The 23,117-nt window shown below is 39.6% G+C and overlaps 2 protein-coding genes across 5 annotated transcripts in view; one reads left to right on the top strand and one right to left on the bottom strand.

The window, feature by feature from the left end:
* NKIRAS1 (NFKB inhibitor interacting Ras like 1) overlaps positions 1 to 16,063 on the top strand; it is a 29,994-nt gene extending 13,931 nt beyond the window's left edge. The window contains exons 3-4 of the mRNA XM_082686699.1: positions 9,052 to 9,293; positions 15,120 to 16,063. Coding sequence (XP_082542825.1) covers positions 9,052 to 9,293; positions 15,120 to 15,362 — 485 coding nt within the window. The 3' untranslated portion in view covers positions 15,363 to 16,063. The remainder of the gene's footprint in view (positions 1 to 9,051; positions 9,294 to 15,119) is intronic.
* Positions 16,064 to 17,087: 1,024 nt separating this feature from the next.
* The window catches only part of LOC309842455 (ubiquitin-conjugating enzyme E2 E1), a 77,226-nt gene continuing 71,196 nt past the window's right edge, over positions 17,088 to 23,117 (bottom strand). For all 4 annotated transcript variants that reach the window (XM_082686663.1, XM_082686664.1, XM_082686665.1 and 1 more), the window contains 3 exons: positions 20,241 to 20,373; positions 18,940 to 19,087; positions 17,088 to 17,883 (listed from right to left, as the gene is read on the bottom strand). In XM_082686663.1, coding sequence (XP_082542789.1) covers positions 17,786 to 17,883; positions 18,940 to 19,087; positions 20,241 to 20,373 — 379 coding nt within the window. In that variant the 3' untranslated portion in view covers positions 17,088 to 17,785. The remainder of the gene's footprint in view (positions 17,884 to 18,939; positions 19,088 to 20,240; positions 20,374 to 23,117) is intronic.

The raw sequence follows: 23,117 nt of genomic DNA, 5'->3' as shown, positions 1-23,117 counted from the left end.
TGATGTGCTAGGCTTCACTGTTGTCATATTTTAAGAAAGTGCCACAGCCACCCCAGCCTTTAGCTACCACCCCAGTCAGTCAGCAGGCGTCAACGTTGAGGACCCTTCAGCAACAAAAATATTACAACTCCCTGAAAATTCAAGTGATGGTAGCACTTTTTAGCAATGAATTATTTTTAAATTAAGGTATGTACTTTTTTTAGACATAATGCTGTTGCACACTTAATAGACCAGCATGAAAGGGTGGTACACGCAAAGTGATCTCCAAAGGCCAGAGGAGCCATAAGACTGGAGAAAAAGGCCAAGTCAAGCTTGACAAAAAATGGTTTATTAAAGGGACTTGCAGACAGAGATGTGTCTTGAGTAGCTACAAGTTGATCTCTGCAACCCTACCCCCCATAAGACCTGCTTTTATAGCCTTAGAGGCTGAGGAGGAAAGGCTGGGAGACCACCTGGGAAGAAATGTTTGAGAATCATAGTCCAATCTCCAGAGCTGATCAAGGACATTGCGCCCTAAGGATCTAGTGAAGGGTATGGTTAAACAGAAGGAATATGGTGGGGGGTACTGTGCTTAAGAAAGCTGATCACAGAGTGGTCATCATGGCAGATTTGTCCAAGATGACGTTAGTTTGGTTCACACACTCCACCTCTCAAATCTGGCTCTCACAATCTCTCATGCCCACCTTTTCTGCAGTATTCCCTCAGCCATCAGAGAGTGGCACTTGTCAGTAGCTTCCTTTGCCAGATTGTGTTCAAGTTGAAGGCATAAACCACAGCAGTAATGTAGATAGCAACAGGAGAAGAGACCTATGAAAAGGGGAGCAAACCACATATCTAGCATGAATCTCATTGTAAACCATCCACATATGTCTATGTTCATTGCAGGAAAGGGTCTCCTTTATCAGAACATGAGAAGCAGCAGGCTGAGGATAAAAGAATAAATGTGTAGTAGGTACTTGTCTAGGGGAGATTCTCTCCCTCTGTTGAGATGTTGTTATTGCCTTTGCCCTTTGTCAGGAGCACAGAGGTAGCCTGTGGTGCACGAGTAGGTGGGACATACCAGGTATGTTGCCCTGTGGCCAAAGAGTCAGCCTGTACATGTAAAATTAAAAGTGGTACAATCAACCATGAAAGGCAACTTAAAGCCTTTCAGTATAGGTGCTTGTCTGGAATATGTATGTGTTGACTGTTTTCGGCCCCAACTCCAGCAGGAACAATGGGGACCTCCTTAGCTCTCTCGGGCATTTCTTACTGTGGCAAGAAATGGTCACCTCAGATGGTCTCAGTTGAATTTAACAAGTGTATGGTTTCTGGCAAGACTTGTCTATCCATGCAGCCATGGCATCTGTAAGAGAGCTCTGAGTTGAGCTTTAAGAATGCCATTCTTCTTTTCAGTTAGCCTGGTGGCTTGTGGACTATAGGGAAAATGAAACCACCAATGTACGTCCTCACATCATATCTAGTGTAATGTGTTTCCATATCACAGTCTATCCTTTGAGGATATCTGTATATGGCACTAAGTTGTTCTAGGGCATTGATGGCAGCATTTTGATTGGCCCTTTTACAGGGAAGGATTTAGATGAGCCCTGGCCATAGCCACACAAGTTAGGGTGTTCTTTTTCCCTTGACTTATGGTTAGAGGGCTTATATAATCAGTTTGGCAATCTAAAAGCAGTTTGATTGCGTGATGTATGTATCTTGTGATGTGTGGAGCTTTCTAGTTCTCAAATGGGAGCAGATCAGTTACTGATACTGCTGGGAAGTCAGTATAGTAAAGGGGCATGCCAGCTCCCCTCATTATGTTTCAGTCCCCCTTACATTGCAATGCCCACTGCTTATAAAAGCACGTAGCCAGTTCTGAACTTTGCATGGAGGTAAGGGCCCTGCTTTTTGCTAAGGTGTCTGCCTCAGTATTCCCATAGTGTGAGACAGGCCTATGCACTGAGACATGGAAAACAGTATGGGAGGCAGCAGGGTCCTATATTCCATATATTCTTCCATAATTCTCCCCATAATGGTTTCTGTAAAACTTCCCAGTCAGCCTGAGCCCATTGGGCCCTTATAGAAAGCCTAACTATCCATGCAGAGGGTAAGGAGTCAGAGTTCATGTATACCTTCCATCTAGGCAGCTCTCAGTTCAGCCCATTGGCTGCTTTTATTATCTGCAATCTCAAACTGGACAGTATCAGTCTGGAGTAGGATTATTCCTGCAGTTTAGTGACTAGGATTCCTTCTAGGAGAGCTACCCATATACCAAGTATTTTCAGGAATAGGATATGTGCCTTTTACTTGTGAGGGGTTTCCATAGGAGGCTTTTGGGGGATGGCCATTAAAGGTTTCATATTCTTCTGGCTCCAAAATACCATGTAATTCAGCTCCCAGGGGACTGTTGGCAAGAACACTCTGTTGTGGGTAAGCATGCTATCTTTGCAATGTGGGGGCTTGTGTTAGGGCCAGTCTTGTGAATATATAATCTAGCCACCCTGTTATAGGCAACCCAGTCTGGACGGTTACTGGAAGAGTGGCAGTTAGGGGCTCTACTTGTTGAAGGGCCTTATAGCCCCCTATACTTACTTGTTCAGTAGGAAAATATTGGATCTTTGTTCCCTTCCAGAGTTGTGATCAGAAGTTCAACAGGGTTAACTTTCTGTGCTGTTCCTGCCAAAATGCCCAGCTTATCCCATTTGACATTGTTGGTCACATCTAGGGTCATGAGGACACTAGGTAAAGGCATTCCTGGGCTTGTGCTTGAGTAACTAATAGCTTCATCAAAGCCAGCTTGATGTTCTTCCTGATGCCAGTCGGCTTCCTTTTTCACCAGATGGTAGAGAGGGTATAGGCAATGTGCTAAATTGGGCTAAAGGCCCTATAGTACCCCGGAGATCTAGGAACCCTTGCAATTGCTTAACTGTCTGAGGGATGGGAAACTGTTGGATCTTGTCAGTCACTGAGCCTTGTCAGTTAACCTAACCAGGTAACCCCCAAAAACTTGACTACTGGCCCAGGGCCTTATACTTTTCTGTGGCTTGATGGCACATCCTTGCTTGTTCAGATGAGAGCAGAGACTGTTCAAGAAAAGACAATAACGGAAGTCTCCAAAGGTTAGCATCACATCATTGACATATGGTACCTTTTAACCATGAGTAGTGGTGGATATAAAGACAAGTCATGAGCAGGCCTACCATGACAGATAGTGGAGCTAGGCAAATATCTTTGTGGCGATGTCTGGAATACCTGTTGTCAACCATCTCATGTGACTCGGGATGCAAAGGATACTAAAGAAAGCATTGGGGGTGGGGCAGGGGAAGGCACCTGAGTGGCTCAGTCAGTTCAGCTCTTGGTTTCAGCTCAGGTCATGATCTCTGGGTGATGGAATCAAGTCCTGCATCAGGCTCTGTGCTCAGCCGTGGTCTGCTTAAGATTCTCTCTCTCCCTCTCCCTTAGCTGCCCTCCCACATATGCTCATGTGCATGCGTATACCCTCTCAAATAAATTTTTTTTTAAGATTTTATTTATTTGACAGCACACAGGCAGTGAGAGGGGCAGACAGAGGGAGAGGGACAAGCAGGTTCCCTGAGCAGAGAGCCCAATGCAGAGCTCAATCCCACAACCCTGAGGTTGTGGAGGCAGACACTTAACTGACTGAGCCACCCGGGGGGTGGGGGAGTAAGCATTGGCTAAATCTGAAACCACATGGTAAGAGCCTACATACACCATGTAAATTCTGTTCAGTGATTTGGGTAATATTAGTACAACCTTATTTAGTTCTCTATAATCTAAGGTCCTTCTCCAGATGTCATCTGGTTTCTTCACAGGCCATATAGCGCTATTATAGGGAATTTGTGCCGGGCTGATTATTTGTACTCTTGCTAATTCCCCTATAGTGGCAGGTATTTCCTTAAATCCTCCTAACAACCAGTATCGCTTTAATTTATAACCTGGGAGGGAGTAATACGGGATCCCAACTTGCATCTCCCCTTAATAGTTTTAATTAGGGGCACCTTGGTGGCTCAGTTAGTTGAGCCACTGCCTTTGCTTTGAGTCATGACCCTGGAGTTGTGGGATCGAGTCCCGCATCGGGCTCCCATCTTCACGGGGAGTCTGCTTCTTCAACCTTCTCCCCTCTCATGCTCTCTCTCTCTCACTCACTCTCTCTCAAATAAATAAATAAAATCTTTTTTAAAAGATCCTTTTAGTTACTGTAAATCAAATGTGAAATTCTCCTACAGAGCTTTGTAGTAATTTTTCCCAGAAGAATATCCTTGACTAATATATCCTTCAGTATTGGAGAAACGAAAACCTCATAAGGGGCAGTTGGACTTTTATTCTCAAGCACACTGTTGTGCATTTTCCCCTTATGCTCTTCTTTTCTTAAGATTTTATTTATTTATTATTTTTAAAAATTTTATTTATTTACTTGTCAGAGAGAGCACACAAGCAGGCAGGAGGAGCAGCAGCCAGAGAGAGAAGCAGGGAGCCTGATGTGGGACTTGATCCCAGGACCCTGAGATTATGACCTGAGCTGAAGGCAGACACTTAACTGACTGAGTGACCCAGGCATCCCAAGATTTTATTTATTTGTCAGAGAGAGAGAAAGAGCTCATTAAGCAGGGGGAGCACCAGGCAGAGGGAGAAGCAGATTCCCCGCTGAGCAAGGAGCCAAATTTGGGGCTCCATCCCAGGACCCTGGGATCATAGACCCGAGCCAAAGGCAGATGCTTAACCAACTGAGCCACCCAGGCTTTTCCCTCCATGAGTGTTGGTGGCTGCCCTGAATGCCATTCTGAATTGCCATGAATTAGGGTACATTCTGCTCTGGTATCCACTCAGGACATGGTTTTTTGCTTATTTTATGGTGTCCAGTAAATTGTGAGCTGTACTCGGGACCTCCTGTTGCCCCCTGTTACTCTTACATGGAAGCAACCTTGGTCCCATCCCTGGTCTCTCCAGGCAAGGGGGTACCTGGCCCTGGTAAGAAATCACTTGTGGCTTAGTTTTTTTCCCAGGGGTGGATAGAGGGCAGTGGCTTAAATTGCTGAGCAGAAGTAAACTCCTTCCTTGAAACCACTAGAACAGTATTTGGTTGGCAGTCTGTCTTTTCTCTGTTTATGCCCACTGCCAGCAGTTTATGCCACATTTGCTTTTGGGCTACCCTAATGGCGCCTTTGTTTTAGAGTAACCTTATTTCTAACAGCTTTGATTACATATATTACATAAAATTCTTAACCCTCAGAAACCTTAATTTCTAGTAAAAACTAAGTAAGCAATTGTGAACTCTTATACCAGCATTCTTCACTTAGCAAAACTTTAAGGTTCCAAGACACCAGGAAGATTTGGGAAGCTAATTAAAAATTTGCCTAAAACTTTTTATCTGTTCAGTCTTTGTATTACTAACAATTATGTCTAGATGACCTGTGAAAATTTCATAAGACATTAGACAAAATCAACCAACATTCTAAGTTATTTTTGCTGACAAACTGTAATAGATGAACATGAACTTAACTAGTAAATTTGATTATTGGAATCATATTTGATGTTGATAACTCTGAAGACATACCTATTTTAATTAAACCAACAAACTTAAAACTTTAAGAAAAATTATGTTAGATCCCATGAACTTAAAGAACATTTGGGTTAATTTTTATTATATTTGAGAATTTAAATTATGTAATGCTTAATTTTCTTTAAGCCAATTAAATAGAGGTTTCTTTTAATACAAATTTTAGCAATACCATCCAGAGGTAGAAAATACTACATAACACATACATATAGACACACATACATACAGATACAGAAACTTTATAGCTTCTGCTTTAAAATTACTGGCATGAAGTAGGTACAAAACTCACTCAAATGTTGCATCTAAATTTGTTTTTTTGGTAGATGGAATAAGGTAAGGTAAGGTAACCTGTATAGATGGCTTAAGCTTTTTCCACTTATGTTTGGAAAAAAACACTTAAGATTTATATGTCCTTTTAACAGACAGAAAACCAGATTCTAATTTTTCATCAACTTTTGATATTAAAACTCATTTTAATATAAATCCATTTTAATCTTAGCCAGCTTGGTCACACATAAAATTCCTTTCCAAATATTCCTTTTCCACAGACCTTCTACGATTTTCTCCATTCTGATTTTGTCCTGTTTTTTATTCCTCTCCAGACTATCAGATCCTCTTTAGGACAAAATTATTTTTCTATTCCTCAATAAAAAAGCATCTCCATTTTTCATACCTTCTCCTACTGAAAACACATCCTACTTTCCTGGCATACAAAGATGTTTCCCATGAGTTCCATGGTTTAGCATCCCAGACTGGCTTCAAATGATGGCTGTAATCTGAGGTTGCCACATTTTATGCCCTCTAGGGCAAACAAAGCGACAGACACACTAAAGTCTCAATTTGTGCATCCTGGTTTTAGATAGTATCTACCAAATTAGGACCCAAAAGGGATGTAGATAGTCTCCTGTCCTTCTCTAGTTGTAATTCTCTCTCCAGCTCCTTTATTTCACTTCTGCCCCGAACCAGGCATTGATGGCATCCTGAAGAGCCCACAGGAGCAGCCAACCCACCATTGCTTGGTGGCCTTCCTTACCCTAGTGGATCATGCAATATGATTATTAGATATTACATATTAGATATTAGAGATTAGAGCTATTTGTAATAGCTCTAATCCATATGGCATTTTCAGAGTGTCCCCATGCAGAAATCCATAGCCATCAAGCAGACAGACTGTGCCTTCCCGCATTGCTGTGGTCAGCCACTCCAGGGTTTCCCCCAAAAGAAGCTTCATTCCCTTGCCTATTCTTCAGTCTCTGGGCTCCTCCTGGCTGGTTCATCAACCGTTCTGTGAAAGGGAAGTAATAGGCAAAATGATATTCAAAGGCCAGAGGAGCCATAAGACTGAAGAAAAAGGCCAACAAGTCCAACTTGACAAAAAATGGTTTAAAGGGGCTTCTGAACAGAAGTCCCTCTTGGGCAGCTGCAAGCAAGTATATCTCTGCAACTCCACCTCCTATGAGACCTGCTTTTACCGCCCGAAGGATGAGGAGTACAGGTTGGAAGACCACCTGGGAAGGAATGTTTGAGAATCATAGTCCAATCTCCAGAGCAGATCAAGGACATTATGCGCCAAGGGTGTGCTTAAGCGTGTGGCAAAACAGAATGGGGCAGGGAAGACTGCTCTGGAAGGCTTCAGATCACTGAGTGGTCATGGCAGATTTGTCTAAGATGGCATTAGTCTGGTTCACAGAGTAGTGTAAACTAACTTGTATATGCACTGGGAAACCAAAAAATTCAAGACTGATTATATTGTGATGCTCATTTTATTGCAGAGGTCTGGAACAGAACCAGCAAATGTCTGGGATATACCTGTATGTTTTATTGGCATAGGATGTTATTCACATGATTTTATTTCTGGATATAGCTCATATTTAAAAAGGAAGATAGTTCCTGGGGCTCTAGATAACCTATCTTATAAGCCTCTTCACTGTTCATTAAAATTCAGAGTGTTAATCTCCCCTTAATTCCCTTATCAACAAATGATTATTGGATACTTGCTATGTACACAGAATGGTTTGTTTCTCTCAAAGATGTGGGACTAGTTGAAGAGACAAAACTCATACAAATGCCACAAACAAAAATGCATTTTAAAAGGATCACTCAAGCCAGAAGGGAACAGAAACTAGGACATCAGTTATGAGATGAGTTCATTCATTCATTCATTCATTCAGCAAACATTTACTAAGGCCTTTCTAGGTATGTAAGTCAATTTGCTAGTCCTCAGAGCTGTAAAGACAGATAAGCCAGTGTTGGCTCTCAGCATTGACAGTCGCATTTTTGAGGGGAAAGATAAGGAAAAATTGAAGTGTAAGGTGGTATTACTGGTACAAGGGACAGGAGAGGGTCTGTAGAGTTCACATTTCAGTGACGTTTGGGAAGGAGGTCTATTACCAGGTGTTTACTGAGCTATTGCAGTCGTTCAGGTGAATATAACAAGCCAACAGGAATGAAGGAAACAACAGATAAAACAGGTGTTCCAGCAGCAGAGTGGCTGATTTTTGATAACTTTCATCCACTCTTCTTGGTCAGCAAGAACTCTGAAGACTGCCAGGGAGAGATGGCGATAAAGGAAAGAAAGCAAGGAGGAAGAACAAGTGCAGGGAGGAGAGAGAGGTTTTGTTAGTTTGAAGTCCTTATAGACAGTGAAGTAAGTGAACATTCACATTACAGTGACATTCACATATAAATGCCCAGTAGGTACTTGAGAACTCAAGCCTAGTGCTCAGGCCCAGACATGACATACCAATTTTTGAGTCCCTTAAATAGACTCTGGAAATACTGGAAGTTGTATGGAATAAAGGTAGCAAAATTACCACAGGTTCTGTCCTTGGCTGTGATGGAGAAGAAAATGGAAGTACTTAGTTGTTGAAGCTGCTTTTAAAATCTGCCTTTAGGGGCGCCTGGGTGGCTCAGTGGTTTAAGCCTCTGCCTTCGGCTCAGGTCATGATCTCAGGGTCCTGGGATCGAACCCCACATCGGGCTCTCTGCTCAGCGGGGAGCCTGCTTTCCCCTCTCTCTCTGCCTGCCTCTCTGCCTACTTGTGATCTCTGTCTATCAAATAAATAAATAAAAATCTTTAAAAAAAAATAAAATCTGCCTTTAATTCTCCAATTTCGGTACTAAGTTCTTTGACTTTGTAAACAGTTACTTTTTAAAAAATACCTACTACCAAGTCTCATTGCCAAGTTTTTATTTCTACTTTTATTTCTAATCAGACGAAATATATTTTAATGCCTCTTTGTTCACTTACTGTAACAACTACCTTTCACTTTAAAGAAATTTGGTAAATGGAAATATAATTCTTACATGTAGTAAATAGGGAAACCTCTAGAAAGCAAACTTCTAAAGGAAAGGAAAATACTAATTGGTACTGAGTTATCCAAAAAGAATAATATTTTTTCTTTATTGAGGTTTAATTGAGTTAACACTTTATTAATTTCAGGTGTACAGCATAATGGTTCAATATGAGAATAATTTCTTTTTAACCCCAGGAATGGAAGATTGTGAAACAATGGAAGATGTATATATGGCTTCAGTGGAAACAGATCGGGGAGTAAAGGAACAGTTACATCTTTATGACACCAGAGGTTTACAGGAAGGTGTGGAGCTTCCAAAACATTATTTTTCATTTGCTGATGGCTTTGTTCTTGTGTACAGTGTGAATAACCTTGAATCCTTTCAAAGAGTAGAACTTCTGAAGAAAGAAATTGATAAGTTTAAAGACAAAAAGGAGGTAAGTGGGTTTGTTAAAAATGCTAACTATGAATTGTAATATTTAACTTGTAGCATGGACTTTTGGTTAGTAACAATATTAAAAAGCCTTAAATTGTATTCATGTACCTATAATCTTCATAATATTTTTTCTTAGCCCAGGAAATACAGGATTGAATGAATTCAGTCAGGACCAGCATTTGACTTTCTGCTTTTGCTTGCTGCCATGTGCAAGTTGAATTTTAATGACATGATGTCTCAAATACTACATAGTTCACTTCATATTGTTTGGGATCAGTGTTTCCTAGGGCTCTCTTTGTCTTATTGCCTAAACAGGATTGTTTTCAGCCTTAGCAGAAAATAATAAATATAAACATAAATACATATAAATAAATAAAATGATTGGATTATACTCATTTACTACTTAGAAATAAGCTCCTTACTGTGATCTGTAGCCTTAACTGATCCAGCCCGTACCTATCCTCTTTGTCTTGTTTTTATAATTTTTTTTTTTAAGATTTATTTATTTATTTGACAGACAGATCACAAGTAGGCAGAGAGGCAGACAGAGAGAGAGGAGGAAGCAGGTTCCCCGCCGAGCAGAGAGCCCGATGCGGGGCTTGATCCCAGGACCCTGGGACCCTGGCATCACGACCTGAGCTGAAAGCAGAGGCCGCAACCCACTGAGCCACCCAGGCGCCCCATTGTTTTTATAATTTTGTTCCTCTGTCACTGCACTCTGGGGACACTGGTCCACTTCTTGTTTTTGTTTTGTTATTTGTTGTTTTTTTAAAGATTTTATTTATTTATTTGACAGAGATCACAAGTAGAGAGGCAGGCAGAGAGAGGGGGGAAGCAGGCTACCCACTGAGCAGAGACAGCCTGATGTGGGGCTCGATCCCAGGACCCTCAGATCATGACCTGAGCTGAAGGCAGAGGCTTTAACCCACTGAGCCACCCAGGTGCCCCTACTTCTCGTTTTTTTCAATGTGATAACTTTGTTCCCTTCTTAAGTCTTTGTCAATTGCTGGTTCCCTTCCTGGAACTCTTAATGCAGCTCTTACCCCATATCTTCACATGGCTGACTCCCTTTCATCTAGGGAACCACATAATGTATTGGTTAACAGCGTTGGCTAAGATGTTCTTAACCTAGATTTTTATATTTTATTTATTATGCTAAACTACTTATTTTGAGATAATTGTAGATTCACATGCAATTTTAAAGAAATTACAGCGATCCCTTACCCAGTTCCACCAGTGCTAACATTGTACAAAACTAGTATAATGTTACCACCAAGACATTTATAGTCAAGATACAGAAAACGGTTCCATCATTGCAAGGATCCCTCCTGTTATCTTTTTTTGCTATAACCACTTTCCTCCCATCCTGTTCCCTTAATCCCTGACTAATCTGTTTTCCATTTCTGTAACCTTGTCATTTCAGAAGGGTTAACATAATGGAATCATACAGTGTGTAACCTTTTGGTATCCGCATTTTTCAGTCAGCACAATTCTCTGGAGAGTCATCGAAGTTTTACATGTATCAGTAGTTCATTCTTTTTTATTGCTGAGTGATATTCCATGGTATTTATGTACCAAAGTTTATTTAACCATTAACTCGTTGAAGGACATCTGAGTTGTTGGTATTTTATTATTCTGAATACTTACTTGCTTTGTGAATAATTTACAGTCACAAGGTTCAGTTTTCAAAAGACGTAGAGGCAGGTAGCAGATGGATGCTCTCCTCCCACCCGTTTTCCCCACCGAAACACATAAATGCTGTTGTTATTTTCCAGGGTATCCTTCATATTCTCCTCCCTGCTCCCCAAAAGTTGAAAGAGTGATTCATTGACCATTCATATTTGGTACTTGAATCTTGGGTCTGCTTCTCAACTTTCTGCCTCAGTGTCCTTAATCATAAAATGGGGATAATAGTACCTTTCTCCTATGGTTGTTACGGAGATTTTAAGAAGCACATTCATTCAACAAATGCATATTGAGCAACTACTATATGCCTGGCATTGTTTTAGGTGAGGTGCAGGCAATACAACAGACAACACACACATTTGTATCACAAAGAGTCAGATGCTATGTAGAAAAATTAAGAGTAGAGCATGATGCAAGGGTACTATTTTTCTGTAGGGCCATCTGGGAAGGCCTCCCTGATAAGGTGACTTACAGCAAAGATTTGAAAAAAATGAGGGAGGGAGCCAGACCCGTGTGGAGGCTCCAAGTGGGGGAACTAGCAGGCGCAAGGGTCTGGGAAAGTTTGCTTTGTCATGTTCAGGAACAACAGTGAGGCCAGACTGGGCTAGGAGGAGGATGGTAGGAGATGAGGGCCGCACTTTGGATCAGAAGCCACTGGTTTTGAGCAAAGGAAAGACATAATAGATTACGTTGCTTTATTTATTTTCATGTTTGATTTTAAAAAATTGAATAGGTAATGTTTGCACATGGTTCAGAAATAAAAATGATATATAAAAAGGACTAATGTGAGGTCTCGTTCCCACCTCTATCCTCAACCACCGAGTTCCTTTATCTCAAGCATACTATTCATTTATTTTTTTATTCATTTATCAATTGATTGATTGATTGTAAGCTCTGTGCTCAACATGGGACTTGAACTCATGACCCTGAGATCAAGAGTCGTATGCTACACCACCTGAGCCAGCCAGGGTGCACCTCAAGCATGCTTTTTTAACTATTTTATCACTTTACTTGTTCTGGAGCATCCTTCTATGAATACAAGCAAATAGGAATATACATATAGTTTTCCCCAACCCCTACTTTCTTACACCAAAGGTAGGACAGTGTTACGCACTTTATTTTCCATGTAATGTATCTTGGGAGTCCTTTCCATAGCAGTATTCAGATTCCTTAAAAAAAAAAAAATACTGATGCATATTCGTTGTATGGATGTATCATACTTATCATACTTATTATTTTTTAAGATTTTATTTATTTATTTGACAGATCACAAGTAGGCAGAGAGGCAGGAAGAGAGTGAGAGGGAAGCAGGCTCCTCGCTGAGCAGAGAGCCTGATGCGGGGCTCGATCCCAGCACCCGAGGATCATGACCTGAGCTGAAGGCTGAGGCTTTAACCCACTGAGCCACCCAGGCGCCCCTGTATCATACTTATTTAACCAGTTCCAAACTGATGGGACACTTGGGCTATTTACAGTCATTTGCTATTATGAACTATGCTACAATGAATAATCTTACACATTTATTATTTTGTATGTTTTATAGTTGTAAGATCAGCCAAAATGGGGTTCTTGAATCAAAGGATATATTCTCAAATTACTGACCATAACAAGGGTATGAAAGTACCTGTTCTCCAGTCTTAACAACGGTGTGTGTTTGAGGATTTTGTGCATCTTCGGGGTGAAAATGGTACTTTAGTAGTTTCAATTTCCTTAATACAAATAAGGCTAAACATCTTTTGACTTGTTTTAAAATGTTCATTTTGGCTGCTGTGTTGACAACAGACAACATAGTTGGAGAACAAGGTGAGAAGCAAGTTTTGTGAAATGCTATTGCTCCGGAGCACTTAAAACAGTTACCCGTTGAGGAGAAACCAGTTTAAAAAGCAGAGAGGTCAGACTGCATCATGGTGCAGATAGGTCAGGAAAGCTGAGGACTAGCATGTGGCCAGTCTTTAGAAACTTGGGATGTTTTTTAAATAATTAGAGTAAAACAGTGAGATGAAGTTTGATTGGACTGGATATAAGGATTGGACACAGCAAAGATAGCTCTTTGAAAGAGTTTTGAGTCAAAGGGTAAATATATTGTCCTTTAAAGGGAATCAGGAGCTGAAGAAGGATGTGTAAAAGAGAGGGCTTTTTTAGACAAGAGCTAGTGTTTGCATACTCATGGAATGATTCAAAAGAGGAGGAAATTGATGGGGAGGGGAATAATTGCCGGAATGACAGTCTTATCTGGGGTAGAAGATGGTAGGTTGTTAGATGTGGTGGTGGATGCAGGTGAAAGTTCTAACTGCTTGTTTTCCTACTGAAATAGTCCAGACATCAGCTGAGAGAATAACGTGGGGAAAGAAGAGATGTTGGAGGTTGAAGAGGGCCAAGATAGGAGCTGTTACAGTATTTGCTGGGGAACACCAGCTCACTTCAAGTCAGTACAATTAAGAGTTAAATTTAAGGTTGGGGGAGGGGTTTGACCAGGTGAATATAATGGGATGATGATGGCAAGGTAATAATTAAAAGAATCTAAACTGGGCTGAGAACTTAGGAGAGGGATTGAAGGACAGTGATAAAGGTGGGTGAGCCAGTGGGTTGTAGGTCCTTCTGGTGTTGAGGATTGTTGTAGTCAGGGCGTTAGGCATGGACTAGGAAGGCAGAGGTGGGAGTGGGTTCCTGGAATTGGGACCACGTAAGGGAGCATTAATAATGGCAAGAGTAGGGTGTGTTCATGGGAGGAAATGGCCAAAGTCAGGAGGAGGTTAAGGCTATTTGGGAAGGGTCATCCATGTGGTTAGTGAAGTCACTAGGACTTAAGATAAAAGTAGTGTGGGGGTGACCATGAGCCAGGTCTTTAATGAGTAGCGGCAGGATGGGGGTGGGAAACACACAGTAGGTAGTTTAGACTAATAGCACCAGCCTTCAGTTTTAGGGTTCTTAGAGAAGGACATTATTGGAGGTGGCATTGAGGGACAAGGTTACCCCTTCCATCCCATGCTCACTGTGGTGGTAAGTACTACAGAGCTGAGCCAGTTTCAGCTAAAAAGGTGAAGGGAATATTCAAAGCAGATATGGGGACAGAAGGGGGATTTTGTTGAGTCTAGGGGCAACATGGAACAGTTTCTGCAACTGGATAGGTCAGGGTAGGCGATGGGAGATCGGAATAGGAGATAAGATGTAAAGCTGAAAACATGAGTGATGAAGAATGACAGGAGAGCCTGAAGGGATAGATCCCGTTGAGAAATGAAGGAATACGAGAACTGCCAAGAAAACGAGAGCTCTGGGCCTGCTGCTCCATCCTACCTGGGAGGCACGGTCCAACTGGAGCAGAGAGAGCTGTCTTAAGGCAGAAACACAGCAGTGGCTTGTATGTCCTCATTCAAAGCTGTTCCTCAGAGGTGCCTTCTGTAATAAACTCTTACTGCCCTTCTACTTTCCATGATCTTGTTTGTCTTCTTTATATAGTCAAGGGCCTGAAAATTGGATTTTCTCTCTCCTCCAGACCTCCCCTCCTCCTGAGCTTTGACTGCCTTGTGACTGCTGTGTTCTGGTGGCCTGAAACTGCATGGTGTAGAATAAGCATTCAAGCTTAAGGGAAGGACTGACTGCCTTACATTTAGTGTAAAATACTGCTGTTGGTCCCTACATTCGACACGTTTAGCACTTGCATCAGGCACTTATTTGTGATCAGGAATAATGTGAACGGAGTTAACAGTTCCTGTTCTCATAGAACTTAGGTTCTAGGGGTAAACTCTCACAGCCTTGGTCCTTTTTTGTTTTTTTGAAGTAGATATTGCAGATTTCCCAAACAGCAGGTATAGCTACACTGAAATGTGGACACATTTCAGAAACTGTTGTCTGTTTCTTAGGTATTAATTGCCCCAAGTTTAGCTTCTATTCATTTCTGACTTAAGTAACTTCACTTACTGATGACTTAAAATGTTTCCTAGTTAAGGTGTAGAGCATCTGTATTTTTAACAAATATGCATTCAGGAAGAATGAGGTTAATGTCCTACTAAGTTGACTCAGGTCATATCTGAGAATCAGTCTTGAAGCAGCAATTCTATTCAACAGGACAGTTCTCTTGATTTTTCTATTTTGCTTAGGAACTGATGTTGGCTAAGTGTAATCTTTTTTCTCTTCCTTTCAGGTGACAATTGTCGTATTGGGAAACAAAATTGACCTTTCTGAGCAGAGACAAGTGGATGCTGAGGTGGCACAGCAGTGGGCAAGAAGTGAGAAAGTACGCCTGTGGGAGGTAACAGTTACAGATCGGAGAACACTGATTGAGCCATTCACTCTCTTAGCCAGCAAACTTACCCAGCCCCAGAGCAAATCAAGCTTTCCTTTGCCTGGGAGGAAAAACAAAGGGAACTCTAACTCGGAAAACTAAAAATCAGTAATGCTACAACTGTTTGTTGAATAGTGATTGCCTTAGGTGTCCATGAACATATTTAAAACAGGCCATTTGCATCTACTTTGGTCCTTAGGAAACCGTTAAAGAAGTAATTTAAGTAATTTGATGCACTTTAGGTTATAAATTATTTGGACTAAGTTTATTGCCTGATACGAAATAACAGATTTGCATTGTCATTGTTTGAAACTTGTCCCTGAACTTAGCACCTCTGCTCTTTTGTTGTACTTGTCTAAACAGTAAAATAAAGTTTGGGTAGTATGCAGATATACCTGTGAGCAGTAGCTCCACAACCCCCAACTTGTTCCAGAAACCCATTTTTCTATATAACTCCGCAAACTTATTAGCTTAAATATAATTTTGTTTTTAAGAAGTTCACTAATCATCTAATGTCATTTTTAGATCACAACCAGTAAACAGTTTAGGTGTTAAACTAAATTTTATCTCATGGAGACCCTGCTAAGTAGAACAAAACCCATGATTTAACTTTGTTCAAATTCTATGTTTAGCATGACTTGAGGTAGTAGGTGGTGGAAGTATGTTCAAAGCGTTTGCTCTTTCTTTAGAAAACCGCTAAGCACTGAAAGGCACTAAAGCTTCCATTTTCCACAAGTATTACTATGCCTTTTGCAGTAGTTTTCTGGATACACAGTCATGTGGAATAAAACGTATCATAAAAATATTGGACTTAAGGTAGTCTTGTTAGATACCGGAGTTTGTGCTGTGGTATTCTTTGAAGATTTTGGCAATATCCGAGCCATGGGACTAACTATATTTTGCAAGTTGACACTATTGTACTTAGTATTTCAACTGGCAAAGCAGCCTTTTTTTTTTTTTTAAAGAAGTGGGGGCAGGGAGGAGAGGGAGAGGGAAAGAGAATCTTAAGCAGGTTTCATGGCTCAGTCTCATAACCCTGAGATCAAGACCTAAGGCCACAGTCAAGAGTCAGATGCTTAACCAACTGAGCCACCCAGGCTCTGTCAAATAGCTCCCTTAGCTATTTGATTTATATGTAAAATATGAAATAAGCTGTTCAGCAAAAAGACATGTTAAAAAAACTAGTACACTGTAACCTTAAAGTAAACTCTACCAATGGGGCTCAAAGTCAGGACCCCAAGATTAAGAGTCTCATCCCGTATTTAAGTGGAATACTTTTAAGGCTAGGTATAGTGGATTTAGTTGGTTCATTTCTGTGAGAGTTCAAACCAAGAACTGTATAATACAAAACTTGTAAATCAGCCAGTGTTGCTTCTGTTTAATTGGCTAAACCTCCTCATCACAATTTTGGGGGGGAACCCCAAAAAACTATTCAGATAATGGTTAAGTCATTACCTGAGGTTGATCTCGGTTTCTTTCCTATTATTTTTAAAGAGATGAAGAAATACTTTTACAGTGATTTTAAGAAGTCTCTGGAGTACACGCAAAGAAACAGAATTACTGGATATATATATATATATACACACACACACACACTTAGGTACTGCCAAATCGGCCCTCAGATGTATTAATTTAGCCATGAGAATCCATCTCTGACCTTTTCTAAGACACCTAAGAAACAGAGTAGCACACCAAAACTAACCTAGGTCCTTGCACATTATTCAGTGTGTAGTACTTGTAGGTTGTGTAGTAGCAAAGCCTTACCAAGTTTAGAAGAATCTACAAACTACAAACACAGGCAAAATAAAGTGAATGAATACAGCAGTGTTAGGTGGTTGTTTTAATATTGTTTATTAGCACAGTAACAAATGCAGACTTAAGTAGTCCACAACATATAACCAATCCACTGAGCAACTCCTATTTCACACCTTACAGTTAACAGCTTAAGGTATTTTACTACAGGTTTTCACAAGTCGTGATTCAAACCTCTTATCTTGTCACAATAAAGTAGATTGGCATATAAAATAAAATACATAACTACTCATTTCCTATATGGTGTCTTATAGCCACGTATCCATTTTATATATATGAGATGACAGTCTCTAAAAACTGTTAAATATCAATGTTCCCTCCCAAGAAAGGAAAACAAGTTCCAATTTTTTTGAACAACAACAAAAAAGTGTAGTCTTGAAGGATTTTACATAAATGGCCATGTGTGTAACCTGTACAAAATTAAGCTATTTTAAATTTACAGACTACAAGCAACTGAACCCAATGTCTATTCTCTGTACTACATTTCAGCTAATATTGCAGAACTAATGACGGTTTTAAAAGTTGCTATTACCAATTCTGTCTACTGTAGCAAGATACCTTAAGTTACAACAAAATCTTAGGAAATAAGACTGAATAATATCTGTTATAGAAATACCCTACTCTTTACCAACTCCCACCCTCCCCCACCCCTTCAAAATCATAAGCAGCTCTCTCTGTGACAGACAAATAATGTAAGAATGTGAAAACCCAATTTATGTAGCGTATCTCTTGGTCCACTGTCTGGCCATTCTGTCATGTTCTGCTCTGTTGGTCATATACTGAGTGGCAATACTTCCCACCAAAGGGTCAGCTGGAAGAAAAGAATGTAGATTACTTTGGAGAAAGGAAAAGAATGTTTCAAATTTTAGCAAATAAATCAGTGATGGCTTGGGAAGAAGTATGCAAAGTATTTGTGAAAAAACAGTTTTGAAACACCGTTCCATTATCCTGGGCACTTGCAAGGGGAAAACGTCTCAGCAAAACAGAATGCTCAGGCTTTAGTACTAGTGTGGCTTTATTGCCTTAGTTCATTCTATTTTTCTCCCAGCAAACACCACCCAATTAGAGGTGTTTTTGCTCTTACTAGGTAAGTTCAATAAAAACTAGAACTTCAAGGCTGCAATGAACATGGAATCCAACTGTATTCACCTGACTTGGTGGAATACTGTAGTCCTCTGGGCTACTGCAATATAACACTACATCTATGCTAGTTACTTAGAAAAAGCCAGGTTACCAGGTCAAAACCTGGACCTTAACAATTAAGTATAGTGTTGCTCTGAAACCTAAATAGAATCTGTAATAATAAAAAGAATAAGCTTCCTCCCCCACCCCCCACAATCAGTCTGATAATCACTATTAAGCAAAGAATTATCACTTTCGAAATTGAACACCAGCTTTAGGGAAAGTACTCAGTGAACCAGAAGGCACAGGAGAGGTTAAGCAATGACTCAACATTTAGTTGTAAGTATGTGATTTAAGAGAACTGTATGAAAAAATTTAAAACCTCTTGTTCTAGAGCACAGAAGTTACTGCCTTTTTCAACTAGTAGATTGAACTTCTCTTGATTAAAACTTTCTTTGAAAAAAAGATTAGCTTTTTTTTTTTTTTTAAGATTTTTTTTATTCATTTGAGAGAGAGAGCATGAGCAGGAGGGGCAGAAGGAGAGAGAATCCTAAAAGAGACCCCACACTGAGCGGAGGGACAAACATGGCCTGATCCCACAGCCTGAGCTAAAAACCAAGAGTCCGATGCTCAACTGACTACACCATCCAGGTGCCCCCTACATTTTGTTCTTTTGAAGGTCCTTGTACTTTATCAAAACAAGTATTTTTCAGGTGAGAAAGAAGAAAAAAAATATTAACCTTACCAGGGTTACAGTCTGTAAGAAGGGAGCAGATAGAAAGGAGAACTTTAGAAATGGTTAGTGCTGGACTCCAATTATCTTTTAATATGTCCAAGCAAATAACTCCTTGACTGTTAATATTACAGTGATAGATTCTTGTCCGAAATGTAACCTTAAAAAAAAGAGACAGTATTAAAATTTAAACAGCAAACAATGAAATTTTTACTATATTGTTTTTCAGTTGAGTGGCTATTCTGTAATTTAAAATTTTTTAATTTTAAATTTTAAAAGATGAATAGAGTTTAAAGCTGGTAAGATAGGTTAAACGACTTTAATCTGAGATTAGAATGTTCATTGATACACTCTGTCATTTCAAAAGTAATATCCATCAACAAAAAGCAAGGTAACTTCAGTTATTCTAACAGTTTTAATGTTTTAAATATTTTCCTAACTTTTCAAGTTTGAAATAGCTAATTGTTTGCTGACCTCTTGTGTTAGCTGGTGGTACTACATGGCCTTAAAATAAACTTCATAATGAATTCAAACAGCTAAAACACAGTGTGTACATAAACAAAAGCAAGATGTTTAGGTATAAAGGCTATAAAAAAAATGAAGATGAGATTTGTTTCTGCTTTTTCTGATTTTTACATTAGATCCCACAGATATCCCGTCTACCTAGGTCACAGAATCACTGTAATGGAGTCTCCACAAATGAGGAGCCAGAAATGGGTAAGGATCATAGTAGTAGACAAATTAACACAAGCCATATGAGCCTGGGTTACTTTATTTTGGTTTCCTAACTTTTTTGTGTGAGACACACAGAATCATTCCAAAGTAAAAATTTCCACTTAGTATAAATAAGAATCATAGATTGAATGTCATAGGAGATACTATCCTAGATTAGAAAACTGAAGCCTGGAAATTAAGAATTTGAACAAGACCAAAACATGACAAGGAGCAGAATCCAAGTCTTTGGTAGGAGATTCTTTCTCATTATTTTAGTGCACAGGTATTTTGAAATCATTTTTAACTGTTCAGTAACTTTTTTCTAAGTGGAAAATACAGTCACACAGTGATACAGCTGTGTCACTAAAAATAGCAGAATTTTAAGCACCATCAAAACAAAGCACATACTTTTAGAACTATGGTCTCTGCAAGAGGCAAAGCTCCCCTTCCCAGTGCAGTATTTTGTGTCCATCCAAATGTACTTAGAGATTTGTTGATATAACAGAAATCTACCTTTTGTGATTAAAACTCAATTTTAAAACCTTCAATAGTCTCTCATAGCAATATGTAAATTTAACTATAAATTGGGACATTCTTACCTTTGGAGGCTTGAAGGGGTATTCTGGTGTAAAAGTGATATCAAGGAAGAATACACCACCCTCATACACGGATCCTGGAGGTCCCAGAATGGTTGATCTCCATTCATAGATGTTATCACCTTTGGGACCAGCACTGTGAAGTAATACATCAAAAGGTAAGCAGGTGGTGGCACTATCCAAGTTTTTATAGGGTATTCAAAAAAGGAAAAAAGATAACCTCTTCTCTCCCTTTTTATTTAATGGGGGGATCCTCTCCATAAAATAGAAGTGTCTTTCAGATACACACAATCTGATTCTGGACTACAACAAACCCATCAGCCTTAGGTCAAGTAAACTGAAGGATAAAGAATGTTTAAACTATTCTAAGCATATTTAAGCTGTGAATAAGCAAGAAATTCTTCAATTCTCAAACCTCTCCTGGATACATCATAAGAAAACGTAAGCAGTATTCAGTGGTTTCTGCTCACAGCTATTTGTTTCTGATGACCACTTTAAGCATAAAGTTTCATTTTTGACCCACTGACTGGGGTTCTTGTTCCTTGCTCTTCTACTCCCATAATCTTATCCTAAAAGGAGTCCAATGGATTTTAGTACCTTTTACATTATAAACCATGTCGGGTGGGAGGAACACAAGGATGACCGAGTATCCAATGACAAGTTATTCCATTTGCCTTTCAATGTATAAAATTCTGTAATCAGGTTCTCTAAATATTAGAGTGGGGATGTTTCTTTATCCCTTTCCCTGTTAAATCACTGTTATTTATATTTAGTTATACCATAATACCCTTCTGAAGCACTGTGTTGGCTTGTAGAGTGCTCTGCTCTGTATCCAAGTACAATAATAAAAACAAGTGTGGGTAGGACTCTCCTATTGAGGAGAGAGGAAAAGACAAGTTTGGGAAATGGTTTTAGATACTAAATTTAAAAAGACTTCCCACAGCATGGATAGGACAGTACTAATGTGGTTAACTTACATGTTTTAGCTCAGATTTCTCAAACCTAGCTACTGATAGTTGCTTCAAGGATAATGAGGTGTGTCAGCAGGAAGGTCTTTACTTGGAGAGACTTGTATATCCCAGTCAATACACAGGAAAATTTCTACAGAGCAGGCAAACTGCTATTTTAAACAAATGGATGGTATGAACTGGATTCATTCACTCTTGAATGCACATGTACACGAAGTTAAATGGCAGAGATTTCAATAATGAACAAGACAAGAACTCCTTGTCTTCAAGATGCCCTCTGCTAACTGATTAGAGATGAGGTTCAATTCCTTCATTTAAGAGAAAGGTTAGAGGAAGGGAAGGGGGGCGGGGACCTGCCTGGGCCCTACACTTTCTACAAACCCACTACAGATTTTTCTTTCAGAATGAGTTTACAAAAGAAAACCAAAAAGAAACAAAAGCTGGAGAAGAAAACATAATGTGGCAAAAAAGGAGGGATAAAATACAGATAAAAGAACATGAGCTAATGGGAAGAGTAGAGCCAAACTGGCCAAGAGGCATAGAGCTTGGACAATGACTTGAGCACTTATTAGCTATGTGACCTTGAGCAAGTCACTAAACCTAAATCACAAATTCTCAGGAATGTTTTGATAATTAAAATGGGGGGTGGCATCTCTGTAGAAAAAGAGACTCAGCAGTTTCTCATTAAATGGTAGTGATCATAATAATAACAGTTATGAATTATTCTACTAATTCAAATAGTATGGTCCTTTAATATCCTTTGTAATTGGTATTCTTCAGAACTATTAAAAGACTTGTTTTAGACTGCACAAGGTGGGATGTAGAGAGAACTTTTAATCAGTTTTCTACTTCTAGGAACATGAGGTAACCTCTAGTGAAAGGATACTCTCCTGATACAGCTTCAAACCCTGAGGTTAGAACTGGTCCTTGGTTATCTGGTCTGCCTACGTGTTTGCATCCAGTGGATGTATCTGGACAAAAAGTCTATATATACACTGGCCATTACCAGCCAGGACACCTGTTTACCAGACTAGAATTAACTGAAAAGTGGACTAATGAGGTAAAGACACCACTGATACAGAGGTTGCAGATAACAGATGAACTATCCTATTTAATCTGGTTCATCTAGTTCATAGTATCTAAGGTTTAAAGGCTAAAAGGCAAAGACAATCATCTGCTATAAACCTCTTTTTTACCGATGAGGAACCAAGGCCTGAAGGAGAAGCTAGGCCATCTAAAATCCAGTAATAGCAGCATTCCATACAGTTTACCTCATAGTCAGCTTAGTAATGCTAAGAAAGAGACCCAGAAAAAATAACAGTAAAGACCATCTAACCCTAGAGGTGACATGTTGACATGGGCCCGATGCTGTTGGCCCCTCGGTACAGAAAAAAGAACAAAGGTTTAACAATATAGCACTATATCAGCTTTTATGGATTTTATGGAAAACGTACTTTCCAAACTTCATTGTTCCTCAACATCACCTATAGAACTTTCAAGTGAGAGGATGAGACCTGTCATCCTAGGCCTACTGAATTTAGAATATTCGGAAGGGACTTAAGAATCTATGGTGATCTTTAAACAGGTATTGGTTGCTTCTGGGAATCACTGGTACAAGTTACTGAAAGACAATCAGTTCAGAACATAAGCTTTAACATTACAGCTTATCACCTATGATACAAGTAGATATTCAAATCAAGGTGGCTACTTGTGTGTAATCAGCTTTCAGTCTGGGGTATAAACTTTTCTGAAAGTTCAGAAAAAAAGACAGGGCATTAAGTATACAATATAAATATAACTATAATTTAAAAAGTAACATGCTTCATTAAACTTTGAAAACTGATAATAAAAGTGGGCTATATTAAGAAAAATAATACTAAATGAAATAATATGAAATGTAGTTGAAATCCTA

Source organism: Mustela nivalis (assembly GCF_964662115.1).
Source record: "Mustela nivalis genome assembly, chromosome: 1".
Classification (NCBI taxonomy): Eukaryota; Metazoa; Chordata; class Mammalia; order Carnivora; family Mustelidae; genus Mustela; species Mustela nivalis.
Note: the sequence above shows the minus strand (reverse complement) of the source record. Positions and strands in the feature narration are given on the sequence as shown.